At 39.4% G+C, this 26,530-nt stretch overlaps 1 protein-coding gene across 7 annotated transcripts in view; it reads right to left on the reverse strand.

The window, feature by feature from the left end:
* SCML2 (Scm polycomb group protein like 2) overlaps positions 1-26,530 on the reverse strand; it is a 77,074-nt gene that overhangs the window by 5,615 nt on the left and 44,929 nt on the right. For 6 of the 7 annotated variants that reach the window (XM_082070477.1, XM_082070475.1, XM_082070473.1 and 3 more), the window contains 5 exons: positions 18,247-18,497; positions 12,984-13,119; positions 10,905-11,108; positions 6,165-6,347; positions 4,421-4,534 (listed from right to left, as the gene is read on the reverse strand). In XM_082070477.1, coding sequence (XP_081926603.1) covers positions 4,421-4,534; positions 6,165-6,347; positions 10,905-11,108; positions 12,984-13,119; positions 18,247-18,497 — 888 coding nt within the window. The remainder of the gene's footprint in view (positions 1-4,420; positions 4,535-6,164; positions 6,348-10,904; positions 11,109-12,983; positions 13,120-18,246; positions 18,498-26,530) is intronic. The other variant, XM_082070478.1, reaches the window with a different exon arrangement.

Raw genomic sequence — 26,530 nt, forward strand, 5'->3', positions numbered from 1 at the left:
ACAGCAGAGGGAGTCACTAATTTCATAAACAAGTGGGCAATCATCATCTATAGATCCCAATACTTTCAGACACAGAGGCCATTATCAAAAATTGAACAGGTTACAGGCAAAGCCACAGAAGGCTGAGCGTGCCAGGTATGGCATGCTAATGTAGCACGTTTTGACCACAACGCTGCACCTACATACAGTTAGTTCTTTGCACATGTCAGGGTCTGTAAGCACAGACTCCAGAAAGCTGAAGATACATGTAAATTACTGAACCCACAAAGCAAGTTTAAAAAAAAAAATTAAAAATCAGTTTTCAGGAAGGGAATATGACAACATTCCCGTTTAGTTCTTACCACTTATCAGCTAATTTCTACTCTGCAAAACACAAACAACACCTGCTTAGAAGACTCGTGAATTTTTATAGTCTTTCAATACCGTTTCTAAGCCAGATGAGCAGAGTTCAGCAGGTTCCTTTCCCTATGCCATGAGGGAGGAGCCAGGTTTGCTTGATTACTGAAAACTGCACTTTCAGTCAACCAAACCCATGTCCGATTGGAAAAAAAGTGCTATGTGAGGAGAAAAGAACAAACCAAACAAAAAAAAACCAAACCCAAACCAAAGAGAACACCATTCTCTAGCAATCATACATATCCTTCTCTGTTTGCCCAAAAAGGAAATTGGAATCATGATGTATAAATCTGTATGAAACAAATGCTTTGGTAGGAAAGAGCTGGAAAATAGAGCTAACCGGCTCACAGAAGCGTAAAGCCCACACTACCATCTTGAAAATTACTCTAGTGAAGATATAAAACACATGCTAGCGAAGCAACATATTCTTTGGGATAAGAACTGGTATGTTCTGGAAAACAAGTTCTTGAAATAAGCTTTTTACTACTCTTCTTATATGACAACTTTCAAGAATTTCTTGGGTCAATACACGATTAAAACTAAAGGAAGAGTATTTTCCTGAAAAAAAAAACCAGTATGCTTCACAAGCTTCATGAAGTTTTAGTTTCTCTGCTGAAACCTGTTTAAGAGTGGAGTGCAGTGAAGAACTGTTAAGTGTATTTTAGTCATCAGACAGCATAATGCCAAAAGGGAACAAAGGCACTCAGAGAGCCAGCTCCCTGCTTCGTGAATTCAGCAAGGCAAGATCTACAAGACGATGTACCATCTTTTACTAAACTTGATAGTCGTGGAATAAAACAGCTTTTACGGGCACAAGTCCTTCTCTTTCATATATACAACCCTCAAAACAACCACTGCAAAACTTTCTAGTTTGTTAGAGTTGAATCACAAAAGTAAAGAAGTGGCTACTGAGGTTTTCAAAGAAAACAAACAAACAAACAAGAAAACTAATTTATTTATATTTGTCAGCTTGAAGTAGTTGCAGCAACTTACCAAAATGAGAAACAAAAGCCATCATTATATAGAATTTCAGAGATGTAGTCAATGATATGCACTATAAAATTAAAGGGTAGCCAACCAAGGGAAAATTAGAACTGTAGAGAATGAAATCACTAACAGAAATCTCGCTCCAAGACCAAAAGGCAGGGGTGATACTTCAAACAGTTACAGAAAAGCTCCATGAAAGAGTGTCGGGTTTAACTGACTGAACCTGTACATTCAGATTTCTAAAGTCTTGAAAGGCAGGATGAAACAATGGAGACAATACTCAGCAGCAGAAAGTTTCAACTGGACTCTTTAAGCATATAGCAGCCAACTCCACATAATGGCTTAAGAAAAAGCTTTTTGTATTCATAGTAAACAAGTAGAGGTCCCAAATACAGGTTTTTTTAAAAAATCATTATTTTACATAATCCTTGTCAGGATTTCTGAAGCCACAAAAATTTAAAAAATTGACTGTATTACAAAATAATTTAATTGTATTTATTCCAATTGCATTCCAGATTTGTCTTTGATGTTATATATCCTAAAGTAAACAATTCTAAATAGAGCTGGGAAAGATCAGCTCTGTTTTTTTTCCCCCCAAGATACAAGCATTTGAATTTATCTCATTGTAAGTTCTCAGTTCACACAAACAAGGTGGAAAAGCTGGCGTATTTCCTGAGGCCATCATCTTTTCTGTTCAGCAGCTACAGCATCCAATCCCCTTCCATCCATCCAGCTTCTCTACAAACAAAACACGGCTGCAACCTTGTCGAAAAAGTGGTCAACTGGTATGACAGCTGATTTAAAATTCGGCATCTAGCAAATGGAGCTTTGCAATCCATGGAGCAACGAATGACACACTTCTGCCTCGACATTTTAAGCAGTTGTGAATAACAGTGGTATGGAGAGAGGCATGAAGTTCCACTGCAGAATGCCTGATCTCTGAGTCGATTAATAAAAGGCCAATAAAAGGCCTTATGTTTCAAATGTAAGGATGACAGACTGTTTAAACACTGAAGGCATTAGCAGGAATCGGATGTTCTGTTTTCTTGAAGCTCCTCTGGGAATTAGAAGCCAGTTGTTCTGCCTCATACATAATGGGAATGATGTAACTGGCCGCAGCAGTAAGAACACACTGTTTTCAAGGGGAGGGAAACTGAGTTATCCCCCCTGCTCTCCCTTTTATCTTTCATAACTTAAAGAAGAAACTGTCAGTGAGCAGGAAAGACAGCAAAATCTGTGAAACATATCCCTGAGCAGACCAGAAAGAAAATGAGCTGTTTGAAAGACCCTTTCCCAAAATTATTCCATTTTGCCTTCAAATGTTATTTCAAAACAACTATTTCAAGACAACTATCTCTCAATCAAGACAGAACTTTTTGGGGGCAAATCTTGCTAATCAACCCATGACACACAGCTATAAAATTACCTCCAGATTTTCAGCAGAGGACATTGCCCTAATGGGAAACACTCAACACTACAGAGCACTTTGCCTCTTGAAACGCACAAATTCAAACCTCTGAAACCATGGCAAAACACTTATTTCAATTATTTTTTTATCCAAGTAACTGGATAATGAACTATTGATCTTAAAATGTATTTTAAGGAGTACACTTCATCTGAAAAAGGGATCCATTAGCGAATGAGGATTAAAAAACAGTATGTGGATGCATGCTTAATTTGAGGAAGATTTCTTACAGAATAATGCAGATCTGCTCAAACATTTGTTTTGCTCCAACTGAAACAACTTCATTTGAGTATAATTGTTCTACAGTTATTAAGTTACCTACCAGAAATATCTAACTTGGGTGTATCTGTGGAATTAAGCCCATATTTCTTTTGGAAAGACACAGAAATCAATAATCAATGCAGAACTGTATTTCCTGCTGCTGTTATTGCATACAAAGAAATAAATATGCTAATATATATATATATATAAAGATATATAATTATAAATAAAGTATCATTTTGAACATTTGAATTTGATATCCTTTTCTGCTTCAACTGTGGTTCTAAGACTTTTTAATCTGCATAGAAAAAAGATCATTCTTCCCCCACTGATGCTAGTAGACCCAGAAATCTCCAAAAACAAAAAAAAAAAAAGAAGGAAGAAATAACTAATTCCTGCCATATTTTTAAAAGCCTTTGGAAATATCTCGCAGCAAGAGAAAGTATTTATCGTATGGGACCAGTCAACATCAACAAGTTACCATGACTTAATCAGTTTAGCAGCGAATGCAGAGTGAAAAAAAAATCAGAAGTCTCTCACTGAGGTTTAAGCCTAGATGCTTCACTTCACATCTGAGGCAGGCTATGGCTAGACATGTGCTCAGAGTTTTCATTGCAGGAAAAGGCGCTTTTCATCAGTGAGCCACATCAACCTAACAGCAGCTGCCACTGGGAGGCTTCACTGCCCTCCTGGCCACAGCCACATTTTACTCAACCCTTCCCTGGGCTCATATGAGCCCACGGTAAGTCAGTCCAGAGAAATAAACTGCAAACTACTCTTTGCTTCACCTCTTCTGTGCTTTTGCTCCCTGGTTTAGCTGGCTATGCAGCCGAGGGGGCTGGGACCCGCTGCAGGGACAAGATGACCAGGAAAGCAGGCACAGCACAACTTTCAGCAGGAGCTACCCATAAACTCAGCTGAACTGTATAATTGAGCTACACCCTTCCTCATGTTATGGCCCCGGCCCAGAATTACTAAGAGTTGCGTCCAATTTATCTCCTAATTTATTTTGAGGCAATTGGTTTTCCGCTAATTAGCCATATAGGAAGCAGGAAGCTTCATCCGTCACCTATTTGCCTGAGCCCCTTCACAAAAAAGGCTAGAAGGTTTAGGAGAAGGACAGCTAGAACTTGCAGTAGATCTCCCCTAAGTGCAAAATCTGTGCCAGTGATCAATAATTAACATACTTTCACCCTGACCTGTCAAAGGCTAGAGACAGACCAGACACATACACTGAACTCAGTCCTTTTTGACTGGAAATACCGAAACTATAAATAATCCTCATACATAATCCTGACATAATGTAATTACCTTCAGATGGATGAGCATCATTTCTGGGAAGCTTCGGGGAAAGAGGAGCAGTATATGGTGGAGAGTCCTGAGAGTATCGTTTAGCACTCTTGTTTTCAGGTATTTCTTCTTTTGCTGTGAGGAGGAAAGTCACCACCTATTATTCTAGCATAAAGCTCCTCATGGGGAAGGTCCAGGGACAAAAGCAAACATGAGCCATTCACCAGGTTATGGTTCAGTTTCTTGTGCCACACAGACTCAGTCATTTCAATACAAACTTTCAAAGCTGAAGTGCAGCTTAGTTTATGCTGTCAGTATCCAAATTACCTTCATTCTGGCTACTTTTCTGAAATGAGTTAAACCTAATGACTTTCATATGGCAGATGAAATTATAAACACAAATTCACCATTGGAAGCAGGGGGTGGGGAATGAAAAATAATAGTATGTCCTAAAACAGCACTCAGAAGACAGACTCAGCTATCAGACAGCTGTGAGGAAGCTTCACACCCAATCTGAATCTTCTGAAATTGCCCTGACATCAAAGTTTTCTCAGCTATGGCTCCTGGTAACCCTTGGGCTGGGACTTGTCATATCAGGCCCTGAAAACAACCTGATGGGACATCTTGTGAAGTAAATTCATTTAGAATCATAGAATAGAATTGTTTAGGTTGGAAAAGACCTTTAAGATATCAGGTCCAACCGTTAACCTAATACTGCCAAGTCCACCACTAAACCATGTCCCTAAGAACCTCATGTACGTGCCTTTTAAAACCCTCCAGGGATGGTGACCCCACCACTTCCCCAGGCAGCCTGTTCCAATGCCTGACAACCCACTCTGTGAATAGATTTTTCCTAATACCCAATCTAAACCTCCCCTGGTGCAACTTGAGGCCATTTCCTCTCACCCTATCACTTGCTACCTGGGAGAAGAGACCAACCCCCTCCATGCTACAACCTCCTTTCAGGTAGTTGCAGAGAGCGATCAGGTCTCCCCTCAGCCTCCTTTTCTCCAGGCTGAACAGCCCCAGTTCCCTCAGCTGTTCCTCATCAGACTTGTGCTCCAGGCCCCTCACCAGCTTCGTTGCCCTTCTCTGAACTCTCTCCAGCACCTCAGTGTCTTTCCTGTAGTGAGGGGCCCAAAACTGAACACAGAATTCAAGGTGTGGCCTCAACATTTGCCCCTCACTTCTTCCTCCCATTGCAGCAAAGATATCGGCCTCATACAAAACATCACAAGCAGCCACCTGCAAACCCCACCTTTTCTACTAGAAGACTGGACTGTACATAGGAGAATGTACAATTTTTGAAGCCACCACCGGGTTAGGTGACTAAAGAGGGAAAAAAGGACCTTTTACCAGTGTAGGAAGAGCTAGACTGAATTCCTTTCCAGGGCAAGCCCCTTCTCATGAGGCAGTAAGTGTCTTTTTGTAAGTTTATTTTATGACCCGAACATAAATTTAACAAATGAAATGTGAAGTTTTGAGCTTGTCCTTTTAGCAGTATCATAGTGGTACAATACATATGTTTCCTGGCTTGGCTACAAAGAGGAGTTTGCTGAACAAAATGATTTCTGCACATGTGGTATGAGCCATCCCATCCTGTCAAAGCACTACTGCACTGGAACAAATTCACTAAGAACTGAAGCGTATTCGTTTCAATCCATTCACGTCATAGAAAGACAGATTAAAAAGTTACATTTCGTGAAGTCGCCACACTTCTCAAAAACATCAGCACTTGAAAGTTAGAGTAGTTGTTGAACAGTACCTGGTTTGTTCCTATCGTACTCAGTAGGGCTATGTGCACATCCCACGTAAGGGCTGAAAGGCTGGCTACTGAAGAGGTTGTCACACTGCAGGCTGTGGCAGAGTTTCTCCAAGAAGCGCAGGACAAACGATGTGCTGTTTACAGAAGGAAGATTGATGGTGTGCTTCTCCCCATCAAAGGAAGCTGTGAGTAAGAAGATGATGTCAAACACACCTCAAGCATCATGAAGTATAGTAAAACACCATCATTAGCTTAAAGGAGAACGCATCCAGATTTGATTTAAACCACACAAGACATGAGAGAAGTAAAGAATCATTCTCATAGTTTAACAAATTTACATCCAAATGACTGATTTTACCTTCTGTTGGATCCACACCAGTTCAAACTTACTCTATGGGAAGTTATTTCAATAAAATAACGTTGGATTCACACCAGCATAAAAAAACTTGCAACTATTCCCTCATCTCCAAAACCTTACATGTAATTCCTGTTGCTTGCTTATAAACCAGCAACCTCTCCACCACCTATTTGCAGGAGGTAACACAGAAAGATCCTTTACAGTATTTGATAAAAAAATTAAAAGTCATTTAAAAAATTTAAAAAGTAAGCAAGTAAGTTTAATATGTGTTTTCTCAGTTTCTAACTGAACTGAGCATACTTGTGGTAATGTGCTGGCATCAATTACCATTGAAATTTTGACTACAGAAACTGTTTTGCCATTTGCTATTTTACCACTAGAGAAATCTATTCTGCTGTCAACACTACAGCGGTCAAGCTCCTATTTATTTCAACAGGAGCTAGGTGGCAGAGATACCACAACAGCCACAAATGGATCTGCTGTCTTTTAAACTGAGTGATTACAAAGAGCCCAGACATGTGTCTATGCCTTTTACTTGTTGACCTGCTTCCTTGCCCCCCAGAGTGTTGCAGCTGACAGTATTTTCCTTTTTTTTTTTTCAATTAGTAAGATTTTGAAAAGATTCAATACTGTCAATATACAAATAAGTAATTCCTATTATATTAGATGAAACTTTCAGTAACTCCTGACTAGAAAGACACTACAACAAAGCAGGAACAAACTTGTAACTTAAACTTAGGACTAGAAAGAAGCTGCAAAAACACCAGGTTCATGCATCATTTGTCTTCTCGGTTTTCAGCCTGTCATGCAGCCTTCTGTTGTTAACATAAGTTTCCAAATGATAAGTAGAGCTTTGAAGGATCACATTTTGTTGGTAGCAGATGCATTAAAAAAAAGACAAGAAAGCCTTTATTCACAAATCTGAATTAAGGAACATTTCCATATTGTGTTACAAGAGACAGATAATATACACAAAACCAAAGAAAACGTCCAAGTTTAGCATATTTTAGGCTTCCTTAGGAAATGAAAAGTGTCAATTACTTACACTGTTGATGTAAGGAAACTTCCGATTAGAGTTAATGGAAGTTAACCAGCTAGCACCACCACCACCGTGCTACCTCTCCCATCTGCTTTCATGACAGACTGACCCAGTGCAAGTGCTTCAAGTTTTAAGAGTCAGTACTACAGGGAGAGGTCCTAGACCCACATGTTTCCATGGCCCATTCAGTTTTTCCAAGCTCCAACATTCAGATGAAATGCTAATGATTCACAGTCCCACATGTGGTTCAGACACAAGGTCCTTCCCCTACCTCCTGTTTGGGGAAGAGGTCTCCGAAGGCAAATTTTTGCTTGGAACTCAACCACTTCTGGAGAGCAAATGGGCTGTGAGACCTAGTACAGCCTGATCTCCTGACAAATTTACTGCAAGGTAGTAGTCAGCTACAGCAAAAATTTAAAATGCTTTATAGTAGCCGTATGGATCTTCTTATATGACCTTGGGGAAATAACTTATTCTCCACACCTTAATTTCTCATTTTGAAAAGAAGCACTGAAAAGAACAATATTATCTTAGAGTTGTCAGGAGGGTAAAGCAAGAAACAGCTGAGGCCATGTGACTGCCCCAGCAAGACATACCATGGGAAAAATCCACAAATAAAGACTCAGTGCAAACACAGCTCCCTTGTACTCTGAACACCTGAGGGCAACTATACAAACTCCAACCAAGGGTGTGGGACCCAGGTCCATAGGCTCAACTGCCTGCTCTGCCTGGAAACAACATAAGCCTCTTACTTCCCAGATAAATGCTAGGGGAAAAAATAAAAAGGGAGTACTTCCAAGGTACAATAACCTCAACCTTTAATGACAAATAAACAGGGACTGGAGCTTGTCTATGCAATCTCAGCCCCTGGGATGAAGAGTCATGCTCATTTCTTCACTTTCCACTGTGTATATTTTAAATACCAGGTTCATGCCAGGAGAAAGGCTGAGAGCTAAACTATCAGAGAAGTGTGTTTGTCTGATAGTGAACAAACTCACCCAAGAGTCTGATTTTAATTCTCTGCTTGAGAAGATTTATCTGAGTCTCAGTCTATTTCATCCCACCAAATACCATGGTTTCTGCGCTACAAGGAGAAAAAAGAGGCTCACACCACCACCACCATTAGCAGGCTTGCTAATCAAGCCTTTAATTTCCTTTCAGTTATATTTGCCTGAATTGAAACCTTATGCATCATGCAAAAATAAAATGGTTTCTGCTTTTGTTTGAGTAAGAAAAGATGGAAAAATCCTAAATGCAATTCCGCTCAAAATAATTATTTTCTTTGGCAGCTGAACCAAAAGAACCCGTTAATTATTCACATGTATTCTAGCAACATTATTTTACCCACATCCTCATCAGCATACTGTTTCCTCCTATGGCAGGTGTGATACTTACCATGAAATTTATTAGTCCACAAAGATTTAGATTTCTTTGCTTGTTTGCTGCTACAACATTCTTTTTCTTGTCAGTCTAAAAAAAACCCTGAACAACAAACCACACTCCAAACCCATTTTCAAACAAAAACTCTACAAGAAAACATTCACGCAATTTCATTCTGCAACTCCTCATTTTATTCACTGTAGCTTTCCTCTTCTTCCTTACTGTTCACGTGCACAGCTGGTTATAATGTGCTACATTAGCCTAAGTTGCATTTTGTGCTTCTCAAAATATATCACACACAAATTTTTGATAAAATGATAGGGAGTATTTGCTCACCCACTTCTCAACAACCTGTTTGACAAGCTGATGAGAAGGCAAGAGCTCAACAACACCAGAAACCCACTCTGCTTCAAGAGTGTCTCACATCACTGAGTTCCTCAAATCTGGGCCTACAGAGCTGGCTTCTCCGAATCCAGGCCTCGGGGAGAACAGCACTTCCTTTTAGTCCAGAATTTTGGAACGTAAACAAACCAGAACTATAAAAGGATTCAGAAATCTCTCTCTCCTCTCTGAAATCATTATTTTCAACCACTCAGTCAGAGCCCAGATATAGAATCATTTCAGTTGGAAGAGACCCTCAGGATCATTGAGTCCAACCATAATCTAACTCTAGCACTAAACCACGTCCCTAAAAACCTTGTCTAAATGCCTTTTAAACACCTCTTCCAATGCCTGACAACCCTTTCCATGAAGAATTTTTTCGTAATATCCAATCTAAACCTCCTCTGGAGCAACTTGAGGCCATACCAGTGGCTTACAATTTAGTCCTTCAAGATAAACAATCGCAAACAGAATGCTGATAATGCCCATCTCAGTGCATTTTATGCAAGCAAAATTGACTTGTCTGAATTAGGTACAGTAAGGTATTAATAACGTAATAAACTTCCATATACCTTGCCAAAATAAAGCAATATGGGTTTCAAAACCACACGTACACAATGCCATGAAACCTTTACCACACAGCAGAAAAGCAGCATCCATTTTGTGAACAAACTCATGGGGACACGTAAGCAAAGCTTACTGAAGTTCTGCTAACCTGGGCCGGGGTGTTGCTTTTAAAATCCTGTTAGACAGCAACATCTTTACGAGGATTTAATTGAACCTGTATTCCACTAATCATCTTTCACATCTGGTGTTAACGTAAGGAGATTAAAGTAATACGAAGTCTTTTTATCACCAGTGATGGAATTATGAATTGATGTGCTAACTGCTGTATAGAATATTTCCTAGCCTAGAAGGAAAAAAGTCAAGCAGCAGCTATTCCGTTTGAGAAACTGAGATAATTTATCTGTAGACCTGCCATTAATATGTAGCAGAAATAAACCTATTCCATAATAGGGGACATAGGTGGTTGAACACTGACCTAAGATACTGCTATTATGTAATTCTGGGGAATGGGGGAAGGGAAGAAGCAGAAACTTTAACATGTGGAATCACTTGCCTGGAAGCTAAACAGATTACTTTGAAACTTTCCACCCACTTGGTTAAGGCACTAAGAACATGAACGCTGTGTATGGATAAGATTATGCGTATGACTTTAATTAATATATTTCACTTGTTCTGAGTTTACTTGACAAGTGTTTGGCTACAGCTGCTAAATGAGGTGCACTAGCTCTACTTAGTATAAGAATCTAACTGTACTGTGTATACATAATTTAACACTGCTATTTGCTAAATTCTAATTTAAAGAATTGTTCAAATCATCTTGGAGCCAGAGTGAGATACATCACACACCACCAATACTCTCTTAGTAAAGGAGTTCATAAGAATATGTTCTTGATTGTGCCTAAATAATTTAAAATGCGATATAAAGTCATTTCAGCTACTTTGGTTCTTCTGCTCTAGTTCAAATTTGCAATCAAGTGAAGAAACGGAAGGGGAGAAACAAAGCACCTTCACATACCAATTATCATTTCCCCTCCATGATGGCCAGATTTCAGAAATCCGAAGACTGTTTTGGATTGATAGGCACAATCCACACAAGCCTGTACAGCCTGCTGAAGTACCACATTGACAGGACCTGGTCCAAAGTGATCTGGAAGCTGCTGAACCTTCTTCTTATCCAGGTGAGGCCCAGAATTTCCATGCTTGTTGACATAAACACACACTGGAAAAGAACAAGCCATATTTATTGCCAAAGAACTACACATATTTCCAAGTTAGAACTGCAAACCATCTTTTTAGTTTTCATCTTGAGGAAAAGATGCACTTGTCAACTCAAGAAGCTGAACACGCAAACATACTTTCCAAGCATGCAAAAAGTACTCTATCAAGGTTCTCCTGCCCAAATTCTAAGTCCACTTTTCTTGTCTCTAGAGCCCTCTCTACCCTGCTACTGTAACAAAGCTGTCATAATGTGTGTTTACATTTTATTTTGACTAATATCTGTTCATACACTAGTTCCATTAAAGGACGTATTACTGGCAGGTACTCTGAACTACCAGCAGGCAATCTAAAAAGCTGGCCTTACCAAGTTACTACTTTCATTTTCCTCCTACTTGAGAAGCTGAAACAAAGACAACCCCATGGTACATACCTACCATCGATGCTCATTCTGAAGCACCTATATAGCATTAACACGTGCATGTATAATGGCTACTGAAGGTCTGTACCTTCAGAAGCCACAAATCACTCATGTGGGATTTAAAAACTGCAAGTTGGCCTTCGCTGCTAAATCAAATAAACACATTTCTCTAGAAACACTAAGGTCATTCAGAGCTTAGCACAAAACAATCAAGTAAGACTTTTTAAATTACTTTTTATAGAGACTATGCAAAACTGTCTTTCAAAAGGAACGGCAAGGCAGAAAAACATAGGAAAAAGCCATAACTGAAGAATTTATTTCTTTTTGGCCTCAGCTATCACATGACCAGGAATGCACCCCAGACATTATTAGAGCTTAATGAAAAAACATGCCTCTGTGGTGATTAAGCAGACAATTTAAGCATTCTGTTATACAAAAGACTACCATATTTTCTGAACTGTAGTATTATTTGGGCTTAGTTAAAAACCTCTATTTTAAAAAATGAAGTATTTTTGTGTTTTAATGATCTTATGTCTTCATGCAGATCTGTTCACTCTCTGATGTCTGAAAATTGGAGGAAACCTATTTGTACAAATAACCAAAGGCACAAATCAGCAGAAGTATTTTTCATGGCATCTTCTGTCTGGGCTCAACAAAAACAGCCTCCTGAAAGGTTTGTTTTGCTAGGAAACACGTACATCTTTTCCTCTCATCCATCACTGAAGCTGGGAGTGAGAAGATCCTGACAACTTCTATTGTAAAAACAGTTTTTAAAGGTCAAAAAGCACCCCAAACAAAATTATCATAATTTATGGAGTTTTTTAGAAAGTTCTGAGATTTCAGTTGACAACATACAAATTGTATTGCTCCAGGGTCACAAGTACCTCAATTAGTTAGTTCATTAACTAGCTTATTGCTCTTTTGACAACCCTTTTCAAGATACATTTTGTTCTATTTCAAAAATAAGCAAACATAAGAGGAAGGAGGAATATATTTTGTCTGATTGCCTTTACTTGTTTTAAACAGTCTGAGTTGTTTCTTTTAGCGTAAGGCTATACAGAGATAAAAATCTCAATTTTTTTATACTGCAGTACAGCGTGTATGATATCAGAACATTATATGGGATTTCAGCTACATCTATTCCCATTTCATACATTAAGGAGTGGGACAGACATGAAAGAACTGTACAGTTTCCTTCTTCAGACAGGAACAAACTGTCCGGTCTCACAGATTTATCAAAAGGCCCTGCACTCCAGCACTTCTTGCTGTAATGCAGGCATCAAAATACCAGTTCTGCAAAGTAACACTGGCATCTACAAATACCTTTAAAAAATAAGGTAGCAGGATAACGATTTACAGTAATAAGTTTGCAGCAAGTTTTCCATAAAATGACACTACTAGTTTGCTTGAAATGGAAGGCGTTTCACACTAAAAAAGTAATTTTTCTTTGTCTTTCACCTGTGGATATAACTGCTGCAGTTGCACCAGACAAACTAATTCCATCTTTAAGTATCTGCGTAGTGCCACTGTCCCCCTCGGGAGAAGAACGAGGAGTGGGTGATGCAGGAGTCCGTTGTTCCAGCGAGATTTTTTTCTGTTTAGAGAAAAAAGCCAAAGTCAAAATGTTTAATGTCTTTTAAGGAGTTCACAAAAATCTTTCTGCTATCAGTTACCATCTTACTGAACGTGTATGGTTCCTTCTTACAAAAGTACTACATGCAGCAGAGAACATAAAGTCCGGGAAAGGAAGACCAGAAACTGTCAGTTTGCATTTGCAGCTACTTAACTAAGGCAGTGGAAGACAAACAACTTAAGAAGGAACCAACCTCTACCTGAAAAGAGGGAAAAGAAGGAGCTTTATTTACTAATTCATGACCCTTCTAAATCTCAGAAGCACAGAAGAGGTGTTTTGGATTATTTTCCTGTCCATACACTTCCAATCATCTGGGTTCATCATAACTCCAATCAGTTAGTTGGGCCATATAAAACCTGAGTTACATTTAGGTGTCAGCTTTAGAGTGCACCTAGATTTCCCTCAGCTTGTTTCGAAGGAGCTGAGATTCTCAGTTAACCACTTTCAGGAACTGGTGCTTTACACAAGGTATCACATAAACCAGTAATTACAATCCAGTCACATGGGCTGTGACAACATTTTCCTTTCCCAAATCAAACTTATTTGCAGCTCATCATGACAGACGGCCACAGTTCACAGCACAAAGATTTAGAAATTGGTCAGCATGCATTAACTTCCACCTGAATAAGGGAGAATTTTTGTTTTAATTTGGTTTGGACTGGGGTTTAGAAAAGAGACATCCACAAGGAAGGCATTTCTAATGTGCTTTGACATGCTATGAAAATACATGGAAATACAAAAAGAAAAAGAATTGCAGAAAAGTTTATCACCTCTCCATTTACCATTTATTCTTGCATGAGAACTTGTTATGTTCTCATTCTCCTACCTACCAAAAATTTAGGAATATAAGTGATTATCCAAGGTCTTGACACTGCTGAAGGCAGCAGAGACCTAGCTACTCATACGGTAAGGACTTACTGCTAAAATTGATCTACAGTGAACTGAAAAGTCACTCAAGTTGCTAACAGAGACTAAGACCTCTTGGATTTAGCAGTATCCATCCTTTATACTTTTAGAAGCAGCATATTTTCCAAATAACATATCAAAAATCATGTAGAAAGCAATCAAAACACACATCTTCCTAAGAACAGTAGTTCTTAACTTCTTCACAACACCTATAAAGAATAAATTAATTTTCTTCTGAAATCCAGAGCACGTTAAAGAAAACTTCTGTGCGCGTTACAGTTCAAAGAAGACGGGTTTGGCTGGAGAAACTGCTTGTCAATACGGCACTGGGTAGAATCACCATGAACATAGGGAATAGACTACCAAGGCTTGGCATTTCATTGTGAATGGGATGAGGTGGCTCAGGTCAGATACCAAAGCAAGCAGTGATGAATCACTTGTCAGGAATTGCATATGTATCTCAACGCTGAGTGGCAGAAAGGTCTCCCTCCATCCTTAATACACAGAACAAAAATGTACTGGGGAAGTCTGAGCTTTTGATCTGAGGTCTGACATTCCTGAAGGCTGCTCTGAAGCAGGGACTATTTGGGGGCCCAAGTGTCTGTCACCATGCTGCAAAATATGGGTGGCTGAGTTGAGGGGAAAGAGGAGGAAATGCGAGAAATGTAGGCATGAAAACAAAATACAAACACTCCAGTGTAAGAGAGAGAAACTATCTGTCCTTCACACTAACATATAAGCATGGTGAGGCTTGTTGGCCATTTCCTACCTCCTCCTTCAGGAGGAGAAAAGAGCCTGTGTTTTGGAAATACAGCATGTTATGCTCACTCAGCTGAAGTTGTCATTTTGCAACCCCATACTGATGAGCAGCAAGCTGTGATCCCCAAACCACACTGTTTCACGAGGTGGGCTCACGTCCCCAGCAGGGCTCAGCACATTTGCGTGGTCAGGGTGTCATGAACTGTCCCTCTGCCAGCTGGGAGGTCACGCCAGCTCCCTTTGCCTGCAGACAGCTCTGCTCACAGCCTGGCACCACACAGCCAACTTCACAGGCTTTGCCCTGATGCTTAAAAACTCTTGTTTTGTAGGGTCAAATTTAGGGCTGTGATCCACACACCAATGCACTTCCTCAAGAAATTCTGCAAGGAATTCTTTGTATTGTTACGCAAAGGGCACTTTTAAAATAATGAAAGAGATGTCAAGAGATTTATTCTTCATTATGACGGAGTAATACCATACAGTGCAAACTGAGAGAGACTAAACCTGACATACATTTCATACTCATAGAGAAGCTTAGAAAACTTTTGAATCAAAGAGAAAAATGACACAACAGCTCAACATTCCTTGTTGTATAATAAAAGTTAATACCTGCACAATGAGAAACATTAAAGCATTAAAAAAAAAGAGCAAAGAAAATCAAACAACTCTACAGTGTATCAGGCATAGAACAATCTCCCTAAATACACAGGTTTTGAATTACCACATAGCCAGCTCACACTTGAAGCACAATTACTTAGCGTGAAATCTGGAGGGTCTTTTTGGATCAGTCTTTAATTAAAAAAAAAAAAAAAAAGAAAAAAAAAGAAATAAAGCCCAATTTGTTAACAAACAAAAACTCAGAGCCCCCCGCCCTCACACTTTCAAATCTCTAGGTACGTACCACTTGCATTATATTTGCTTAAGTATTATGAGGTATACAGGCTGTATGGCACTCCACGTCAGATATGCCCTGTCTGTGCACAACTCTCACAAAGCCATTTCCTCTCTTCACCCTTATGCTAACAGGTGCAACAGTCCAAATAAGAGCTTACACATACGTGTAACATCTTGGCAATTTAACCATGTACCAAAACAAAGCAATAAAAACCCTCTGTGGATTCTGAAAAGGAGCTCATTTTCAAAGTTTTTAATGCAAAAGTTAATGTAGTAAAACCCTCAAGTTAGATGTACCAAACTTGGACTCTGCCAAACATAACTCTCAGTTGCCTAGTACCACAAAGGAAATCAGGAGCGTGTAGAGGTGCTTCATATTCACTGCCTCAAGACAGGGAGTGCCGGCAGTAACCCCATTCCCCAAGCAATTCCCCCTCAAGTACCTCACACAGACAAGGTGCCTGATGTGGTGCTCCAAGCAGACACTTTCAGACACCCCGTGTTTAGAGCCCAGAAGTATCCTCTAAGGGTGAGATGCCTCAAATTCTTATTCCAAAGGATACACAAAGCCTCTCAATTTCTTTTTCATGAAACAGAAAGAACAAAACTCTCACACGAAAGGGCGCATCCTGCCATACCTGACTACATCCTTAAGATATGAAAGTCCTACGTTCAATGCTCTCCTTTGGAGCCCCCCAGAATTATGAAGAACACTCTATCCACCCGCTGAGTCTGGATGGAAGCACCTTTCTTTCATCTGTGCACTTCTATACACCAAGCTAGAGATAAAGCTGGAAAGCAGTTGCATCAGTAGCCTGCCAGTTAGGATGCCTGACTGGAAAGAGCAGGCAGCTGAGGAGACAGCACTCAGCTTTCAATTTCCAGTCCCCAAAACAATTTCTTACCTTGTGGTCATCCTTTCAACAAAGTGCCTGCTTCCAGTTTTGTGCTGGAGCCTTCTGGATATGCTCTAATAATGTTACTTCACCAATACTTTTACACTGATCAGCACTATCCCTGAAGGGAGATGTCCCACCTCTGCCATTACTCCACCCCTTTCCACACATCACTAGCAATAGATCCCACAGCCTACAGTGATCCAGATGGGAGGAAAAATTCCGCACCCCCCCCCCAAAAAAAAAAAAAAACAAAAAACCACAACAACCAAACAAAACAACAAACAAAGAAAAAACCAACAAAAACAATAAAAAAACCCCCAAAAACCCAAACACACAAACAGAAATCACAATGTCCCCACTTCCCCATTGGTGCTAATGCAAAAGAGGGAGGAGCACAGGGACAGACACAAACTGTCTGGGGAAAGAGATGGCAGGATTGCTAGTTCTCTTTGACAGCCTGCAGTGGCTGAGCAAGCCTCAGAAAATAGATTGTACTTCTATGCCAGTTCAAGACCCAGGGGAGGTTCAGATTGGATATAAGGAAAAAACTTCTTCATGGAAAGGGTTGTCAGGCACTGGAACAGGCTGCCCAGGGAAGTGGCGGAGTCACCATGCCTGGAGAAGTTTAAAAGGTGTTTGGATGAGTTTCTTAGGGACATGGTTCAGTGCTAGAGTTAGGTTACGGTTGGACTCGATGATCCTGAGGGTCTATTCCAACTGAAATGATTCTATGATTCTAAAACTTGTCTAAATCTTCTTTGCTGTGATACTGTCCTTCCAAGTAGCACCAGTAGCATTTGTGCCTTGAGGCAGGAGGCAGGGGCAGCAGACAAAGAAGAGGGAGAGATGCTGAGTTACTTGTCTACCAGTTTGGCTCCCTGGACCAGCTCATACTGGGATCATTTACCCACCAGTGCTGGTATTGTGGGAGTGGGGGTTTCAGCAGTGCTGGTTCATATCTGGTCAAGCAGCTTCAGAGGAGCTGAAGCTGGAAGCAGCTGCCAAGCGTCCAGGCCTGACTCAGCCTGGCAGGGAGAAAGGCAGAAAGACGCAGTGTCTTTCAGGTCAGGGGAGAATTCAGCCCACACCTGGAGAAATGTATTGCCTGGAAAGAAGCTTCCTGCATCACGCTGGTATCCCCAGGGTTAGGGGGTATCTAAGAGATCCATTTGGCAAATCCAGCTGTATGCTTAAAGTGCCTAAATTTTGCACCAAAACCCTCACTGTTCCTAATCCTTTGTTTCTAAACATGAGACAAAAACCCCCAAATAATAAAAATTTTTTAAAATTAAGCAAACTACGTATATGGTTCAGTAACAAAATAACCCAGACAAAAAATCCTAAAGGCCTCCCTGGCTCTTGGAACTTTATTGAAAATGGCTATTCCAGAACAATATTTTTCAACACCAATAACTGATCCATAAATAAATCTGCAGTCTTGTTCTGGAATAAAATAATGCACAGAAGTTCATATTCTAGAATAACTTCTCTAGACTTTTTCTTGTAATCAGTTGCTGAAAATGGTAAAGCCCTGAAGGCTGAAGAGAAGACAGAAAATTAAATAATAATAATTAAAAAAAAATCTCACTACAAAGTTTTGCAATATAAAGTAAAGTAGATAAGGACTAACCTTTTTTCCAGGTTTTAAACTTTTTTTCCTTGTTTTAAGATTTTCAGTATGAGAGGTGCTTTTTGTCAAGGGAATATTTTTAGGTGACCTGCCCTTCTTGGGAGCTGCAGACTGTCCAGGGGGTTTGCCCCGACCTGGTTTCCTGCTCCGTTGCGCTGGTGCTGGAGCAGATTTCTGTGGAGACTGCATTGAACGCCGGGTCACTTTGGAAGGGGAAGATTGGATTTTTGCACTGCTCTTTGTAATGGAAACTGAGGAAAAACAAAAACAAAAGGGGAGGGGAGGAAAACCTCAAAATGAATGATGGAAAGCAACTTTTCTAACAAAGGCTTAAAAAAAAAAATGTAGTGCACAATTTATCTTGTTAAATAAATATACTTGGATGTTTTGAACTTAAATGGTTGGCATGAAACTATATAACTTCATTAAAGCCCAAGCCAGAACTTTCTATACCCACTATTTTAGAGGGACTTTCCTAAGAGAAAAACATCCAAATAAAAACAAAAAATAATTAATCCACTCACCTGATATATGCTTCCCACAATTTTCTTTATAATATTTGTACAGTGCCATTCATCAAGAAGGCCTTCAAAATACTTCACAAATTATACAGCCCACAATACATCTGTTCTCCTCTAAGAGCAGTTTCCATAATTATAAGACATGCTAAATACTTCTAGGGAGCTACAAACCTTTTGAGTAGTGAAGAAAACCATCCCACTGAAGAGGAGAAACTGATGACAGACAAAGTATCATTAACAAGCATTTGTCTGAGATGCCAGTTTAGAAAGTTAAATTCATATAACTATACCCAGATTTTTCTACCTGGAGCCATCAGACTTAAAATTTTATTTGGCAGAAGGTCTTCCAAAAAAATCAAAGTATCATTTTTATTCATTCTTAACACTGAAGTGGTTCTCTGTTGAATCTCCCATCCCAATAAAAATATTGACTGAATATGTGTATGATGTGACTGTATTATAATCTGATGTGAAGCTGCAAGATGTAACCAGAGTTCATTGAACAGAACCTCCTAGTTAGCAACCTCTTCCACCCAACTGACTCTTCTCTGAAGTAATAACGATGATTTTATTTTAACAAGAAAATGTTATGTTAATCACAATGGACTGATTAAAACACCAGGAGAATGCCAAAAAGAACAAATAGATAAGGACACATCCTCAATGAAAAGATGTACCACACCATGCTACAGCAGCACCTGTAGTCAACAAAATGCTAAGCCCAAAAGTCCAACAAATATTCTACTTTGTTGGCTTGACTGCTGGCAGGCAGGCAGATGCAAAAGTTGTGGAAGAGGTAAGTAGAAGATGAAAACAGTAGATTTTGTGACATCAAACCACCCTTAGTGTGAGAGGTGTGGGAAAGTGACATAACGTATTTGAAATAATTTGAATTCTTTACACTAAAATTAGATGGCTTTCTAGTATTCCACTGCCTCTAGCCCAGTCTTTCTCATCTCAGTGATGATGAATCTCTATGATTCATCCTAACCTCAAATACTATGACCTTAGTATGACACAACTTAGAAGTATTGCAACTTAGGGGTCAAGCAAGCTTTGCCTCTGTCAGTCACTGGTGCCTGGTCCAAAGCACAACTGCAGACTGGAAGTGGAGCATAGGGGGGCTGCTGAATAGTTAATTTCCTGGATTTTTGTGAATTTAGAATATTTCTTCTCCTAAAATATTAGTATGTTGAGGCTTTCTGGTGAGTAAATAAAACATGAAATAAAACTCAAAGGTACACTTGAAATAAGATCTTAAGAGCATACTTACAGATTGAGTAATAGTTTTACTGTCTAGCGCTACAAGTGATATTCACCTTAGCAGTCCAGCACCTAGCTTTACAACTGTTACTTTAACTCTGAATTTTTATTCAGGAGTTAACTGTTATTAAGCATTTGCAATAAAAAATGTCACAATAAGATGAAATACATGCTATAAACAGACTTCTTATAAAATACAAGTACTACTGACACACATTTTTTTAAAGCTGTAAGAGTATTTACATACATTGCTATTCACCTGATTCAGTTCATAATCTAACATTCCTAAATGGCAGTTCAGAAGAAATCTCTTCATTATGGCTGGTTGCAATCCTAATACATCAACTATAGACATGATATCCCTAGGTATCTGAGGAGGAACACCTTCTGGATGTGCAAAGTGATCACCTTCCTTTTATTTAGATATGCCAAAAGTTATTTTCATATGCAATGACATCTTAAAATAAGATGAACAGAATTTTACTCAAATGCTGAGCATTACTCTTATGTCTCCAAACTGCTGAATGACAACTCGTGTTAAGCTGTACGCCTAGAAAGCAAAAGAATATCAAGTGTATGCTGTACAATTCAGTACTATGCGTTGTGTCCTGTATTATGCTCACACCAATGTAAACTGCAGCTATTTTATTTATTTGTGCCACACAACTATGCATTTAACAAAACAATCACAAATTCGTAAAGAAATGTTGGTTCACCAATTCTTTGTGCCTCTGCTGAAATCTAGCAAATGCATTTCTATTCTCGCACAGTAAAGGCACAGCTAAGGTTAAACACACAGCTGACTGCAATGTCAACAGGTTCTAGGAGCATAGGTATGAGTTTCAGGACACTGGGCAATCCCTGTTCCCTTCCGGAAGGACATTTACCAGACAAAGAGTAACAATGCAAACAGCTCCAACCACTTCAGGCTGCCCTCTTGAAACAAACACACCAAGTACTCTCATCTCAGCATCCTCCTACCTGTATACGCCAGAGGACCAAATATTAGCAGCATTAACCATTAAGGGGGAGGGAGTCAGGTCCCATTTGGTATTTTTCCTTCTGCCTAGGGCCGAAGCTGTTTTTTTCCATAGGCAGGACTGCAACAAAGCCCATGCTGCCTGGGCAGCCTCCCGGAGATAGCAGCAAATGAGGAGGCCGCTATTTGCATTTGTTGATTTAAGAGAGCACGGGGGGAGCGGAAGGGAGTGGGAGACTGCTAAAGTAATTCCCATATTGTCTGCAGGCTGTATTGACAGTGATCATCAGTCACCTGCTCATACTTCCTTCACCCCAGCCTTCAGAGGGAGACCAAAGGTTACGCTGGGTCACAGGATCTGGAGGGAAATGAAAAGACATGCAAAATCGAGCTGCCAACCCACTGCATCTGTAGACAAGAGTTATCCCCACTAGGCCACATGTTCCAAAAACTAAGACATTTTAATAGTCTCATGAGAACTTGTTAAAATATAACGATGAAGAGAATAGAGAGGAAAAATGCCAAGCTCTGCTTGCAATTACTGCAGTATTTAGCTGAGATATTTACAACCAAAAAAGCACATTTGCCTTTTCAGGATGCTGCTTTGCATCACAAAGGCCTTCTCATTTGCACAAACAAAATCAAGCATTTGTGTGGTGTTGCTCTTCTACACTAATATCCACCACTCCTGTTTCAGGAGTGGGATGCATTTCATGTCATTCTTTCTGAAGTCTCTTATTTACACCCAAAAACCATACTGCTATCCTCAATAAGTGAAAAGCAGACAACATGCCACACAAACGTACTTTACCACAGCAATGTTAGCAACTAAACAGCTTTTTCAAAGTTCACATAGCTCTAGCTATACTGTGATGTTAGTGAGGGCTATAGGTGACTGCCCTCATGCAACACACAGTTTACATACTCTCAATTCCTGCTCATTCAAAACATTCTCATTTTTTTCTCCAAAGCCATTCTGCAAGAGTCCAACACCTATAAACTTTGCATCCAATGTATGTAAGAGAAACGCCCCATCCAGTATCTCGGAACACACAGCCTAGAGCTGCGTTGCAACAACTCAGCCCTCGTTGCACAAGCAGATCCACTGGAGCCAACTGAGCTCACTTGCATGAGCAGGATAGGAAAGATTAGACTGCAGACTGAAGGCCAAATTCTGCTTGTAGAAGCAGAAAAAATGCCCAGACACATGCAGGACTGCAAAATTTGACCCCACAGTGTTATCCCCAAGATCTCCTGCCAGAATAAGTCAGATATTTAAGACAACTATGAAACCTGAAGCTACTGAAACCTCCAGCGCTTGGGAAGGGGATGGGATGGGTGACAGCTCAGAAGCCTGAATTCTCATGCAATTCTAAATAGTAAAATTCCCTTAGATGATACCCAACGATGGTTTCGCTCAATGTTTTTATGGAAAGTGAAGGAAAAATAGGTTCAGATTTGTAATATTTAAACATTAGAAATCTGCCATTCAGTTAGCATCACACAGCAGCAATTATAAGACAAGACTTTAAAAGGCTGAAGTAAAATCACACAAAGCAAGGTGGGGGCCCATTTTGCCGTACTTTGCATTTGCCATACAGCATTGCTACCATAGGTGAAGCTGCCAATTAGGATGCTAAAAACAGTAATTCAGTGTTTAAACCTGAATTTCTTTTAAGACAGAAATGATTCTATTTGTACTGTAGTATTGTTCCTGTTCCCCACTGAGACGCAAGCTGAATGCTCTTGTGTGGATATAAAAACCTGGCCCTTCTCTCATTTATGCATAAAAAAATAGGCTGAAGAGATTTAGCAACTTACCCTAAATCCATGTGAGTGGAGGTAATGGAAACATACCTCCTGAGTTCTAGCCCAGGATATTAACTATAAAATTAACCTTCTTTAATACAGCAAGTTATTAGCATGATAGTTTTGACAACTGGGAAAGGATGTGGAAAAGATTAGCAATTTTTCAAAACAGCTCATGCCAAGGATTATGAAAATTTATGTCCTTATGTCTCAATTGAACAAGAGAGCCATACAAAAGCATAAGTGTCTGTAACACATGACACCTCTTTCTATCTGTATTTGGCTTACTTCTGGTTAAGAGGTAGCTGCGAAATACTAACTGATATGTTGCTATGATAGAACATCAGTTACAAGTCATCATTTTGATATCTAAAAAGCAACATTGCACTTGGAAATTTCGACATCCACCTTGGCAAGACATGGACATCATTGCTTGCAATTTTCTTCTTTCTAGATTTTAGTTTCTGCTATCAGTAACAAAACCAAAACCAAACCTGTATTTTGTTGATAAGTCGAGAAGGAAGAGAGCAAGTAAATACCCAATAAACTATCAAAGCAGCACGAACTTGAGCTACCTGAAGACAGTTTAGGTGTGCTGCTGCTGAAACTGTCAATAAGCCTGGCAAAGCCTAGCTCTACATATCGAGTCAGAGTTTTAGTAATGATGAAGTAAAGAATCAGCATGCTGATTCTGCCCCGTTTTGCATTGGTTTTCCTCAAATAGCATCAGCAGGATGAAAGATGGGCCGAAAATGAAGCAGCAATATGTAACAAGCTTCAGGGGAAGAAAAAAGAAATGCAGAGCATGGTTAGTGCAAAGCCCCAATTTGTTTTCTTCCAGCATCTGAATGACAGCACTGATATTCTTAACATAGCTTATATGTACTAACACAGATTTGGAAAACATCCACTCAATCCCATCCACTAGCTGGGCAACACAAGCCCTGTTGACATTAGTATCCACAATACTCAAACAAGAGCAAATTAAAAAAATATTTTCCACATTACAGTCAAAAATACCTGTGTTGTAGTACTTCCAGTTTAAAAGAAAATTAAACCTTCTAAATAAACATGGTAAGGTGGCAAGGAAACCAGACTTACTGTAAAGTCACAGCTATGGGAAAGGCAAAACCTTTATATTTTCTTAAGCGATTAACTGCCCTGTAGCAGCACCATCCACGTCGTGCTGCAAGATGCCAAGAAACATTACTACCAAATAAAAAAAGCTTAACATGTGAGAGAATGTGGCAAATCAGATTTTAGCCTGAAGCACTGAGGAGTTTTTCATGTACAATTCTGAAGACAGCATAAATCTGCTTACTGTATGTGCCTGATTTAACTACTGTGACCTGCTCACAAAAAGAAGCTGGCTGCACTGAGAGAAAAATGAAACCTCCAGCAGTATGAAATGGTACCATTTCAACACTTGTTTCTTTCTTTAATGAAACTTAAGAATTACCATGCTTATCTGATTCTTTTGGGCTACTTTAAACAACGCAGAGTCTTTCCACAGATCTAACTGTAGCTCTGTCTAAAGTTCCAACACTTTTGTTTCATCTGAAAGCATTACAGAGTAGTACTTAAGTGTATATTGATGTGGCACATTCGTGTGCAACTCAGCTGAAAATACAGCACAGCTATTTAGACATAATTTCATTTTCAGTAACAGAGAAGTGCATCTCCAGTAGCTAGCTTGGAAAAATCTGCACAAAGTAAGCATTGAGAACACATCTGAAAATTAAATAAAACTAAAATAACAAATCATAAAACAGACAAATAAGATACTTTTTGATCTCTGCTTGAGCCTGTATTACTCTTATTGCTGCAGACAGCTTTTGAAGGAGACCTTTAACATCACAGGCTGATTAGCGTAATGAAAGAAGATTGCTCTCACTGACAATAAATGCACTGAATTGGGAGAAAAGCAATCAGGTGACACACGATGTGGATGTGGGGGGAGAAAGGAGGAAGGAGAGAGGAAGGAGGGAGGGAGGAGACTAAGGATAAAAGATAGAGCATATCACTGTTTATTTAGGTTACTACATCGTCTTCCTTTGGTCACCCAAATTCTCTCTGGTAGAGCACAGAGAGCAGTTCCTCCTATGCGAGTTCTTGCACCGCCTTTATCCATCAAATATCCAGCTTCATAAGACCGTGAGGATCAGGGATATATAGAAACTGATCCCTCTCCAGAATCTGTTCACATCTTAATTATAAATACTACTTTATACTGAAATCAATCTTTGCAGGTTAAACTATATCATTTCCCACATGGCTTGTCCCCAGTTGTGCTTTTGTTTTCTGTCTTTTATGGAAAAGGTTTTACTTCTATTATGAATAAAAAGTGGGTTGCCTAAGTAACTTCCATTTACATGTATTGACTAAACAGTAAAATGAATTTATACAGAAACAGCAAACCAAAAATGCTCTGACAAGCTCTAGTCATCTGCTGTTTACTTCAGTCGTAAGCCTCAGATACAGGTAACTACAGTGCAATACAAGAATATTCCTAGACATAGTAACAGCTTTCTACTATCCAATTGAGTAAAATAAAAACGACAGTCTACAGTGGTTAAATAGAAAAGGATAATATGTTTGGCCTAGAAAAAGAGTTAATAGAAAAAATTCAAAAGACATCAAGCTTAAAAGACCTTTTTAAAGTATATCAAAAGCAGAAGTTATATACACTCAACAGAGGATCAAATTTCAGAATGAGCACATATGGAAGATAATACTAAAGCAAGAAGACTGGAAGGTTTTTTTGTGTTCATACTGACTCCAACAAAGCCCATCATATCAGTTCCCATATCAGAACCCCTCTTCACAGGGATTTGAAACAAGTTCCCTGACATGAAGTACCAGTAGTCAAAGTCAGGAAATGGAGACAAAAGCTAACAGTAGAGAGTTGGCAGGAGTTCTAAGGAAACGAAAAGATGAAATGCCCAACCTACTGATGGTGCTCTGTAAGTTTGTCCTTAAAATTGCCTCAAGGTCAGAGACTTAAAGGTGGTTAATGCGATGCCAGCACTGCAGCCAGCGAGGTATGGGCAGAACACCTGATGTTTGTACTGGCCAAGTTGCTAAAAACTTTTGTACAGAACAGAGGTAGTGAACCCAATGATAAATATGATGTATTGGTGGAGAACCAATCATAGCTTCTGTAGAGAAAAGTCACATCTCGAAAACCTATTATTATTTTTTTTAAGGAGTCAATAAACAAGCAGTCAATGGAACGTCAAGTGATGCAGTCTGAGGATTTGTACTTGACAAGATTTCACACCATAGTCTCTTAACAAAATCCTTAGTTAGCAATGAATATGAGGGAAGAACCTCATGAGCTTTCTACAGAATTTCTTGGGAAATACCAAACAGTGGCCAGGAATAAACAGAAATGTCTCCAACAGTCAAGAAAGGACTCTAGAGACATCCTGACGAGAACCTCTGCTTGGGCTTATGCCATTTGTTTCATATATGATCTAGGACAAGAATAAAGCATGAGACAGCAGTAACTGCTGCACAATTACTTGAGTCAGTAAAAACATATAAAAAGATCTTGCAAAGCTCAGCAGTTGATCAGCAGAGGAAGTAACAGATGAAATCCAGTGTCCAGTAATTCAAAAGAATCCAGCTTCTGTGATCAGTGATGGCGTTTTAGCTGATGCATACAAAAATTACATCTTAGAATTAAAATAAGTATTTCTATGACAGTGTT

Source organism: Streptopelia decaocto (assembly GCF_964273445.1).
Source record: "Streptopelia decaocto genome assembly, chromosome: 1".
NCBI classification, from domain to species: Eukaryota; Metazoa; Chordata; class Aves; order Columbiformes; family Columbidae; genus Streptopelia; species Streptopelia decaocto.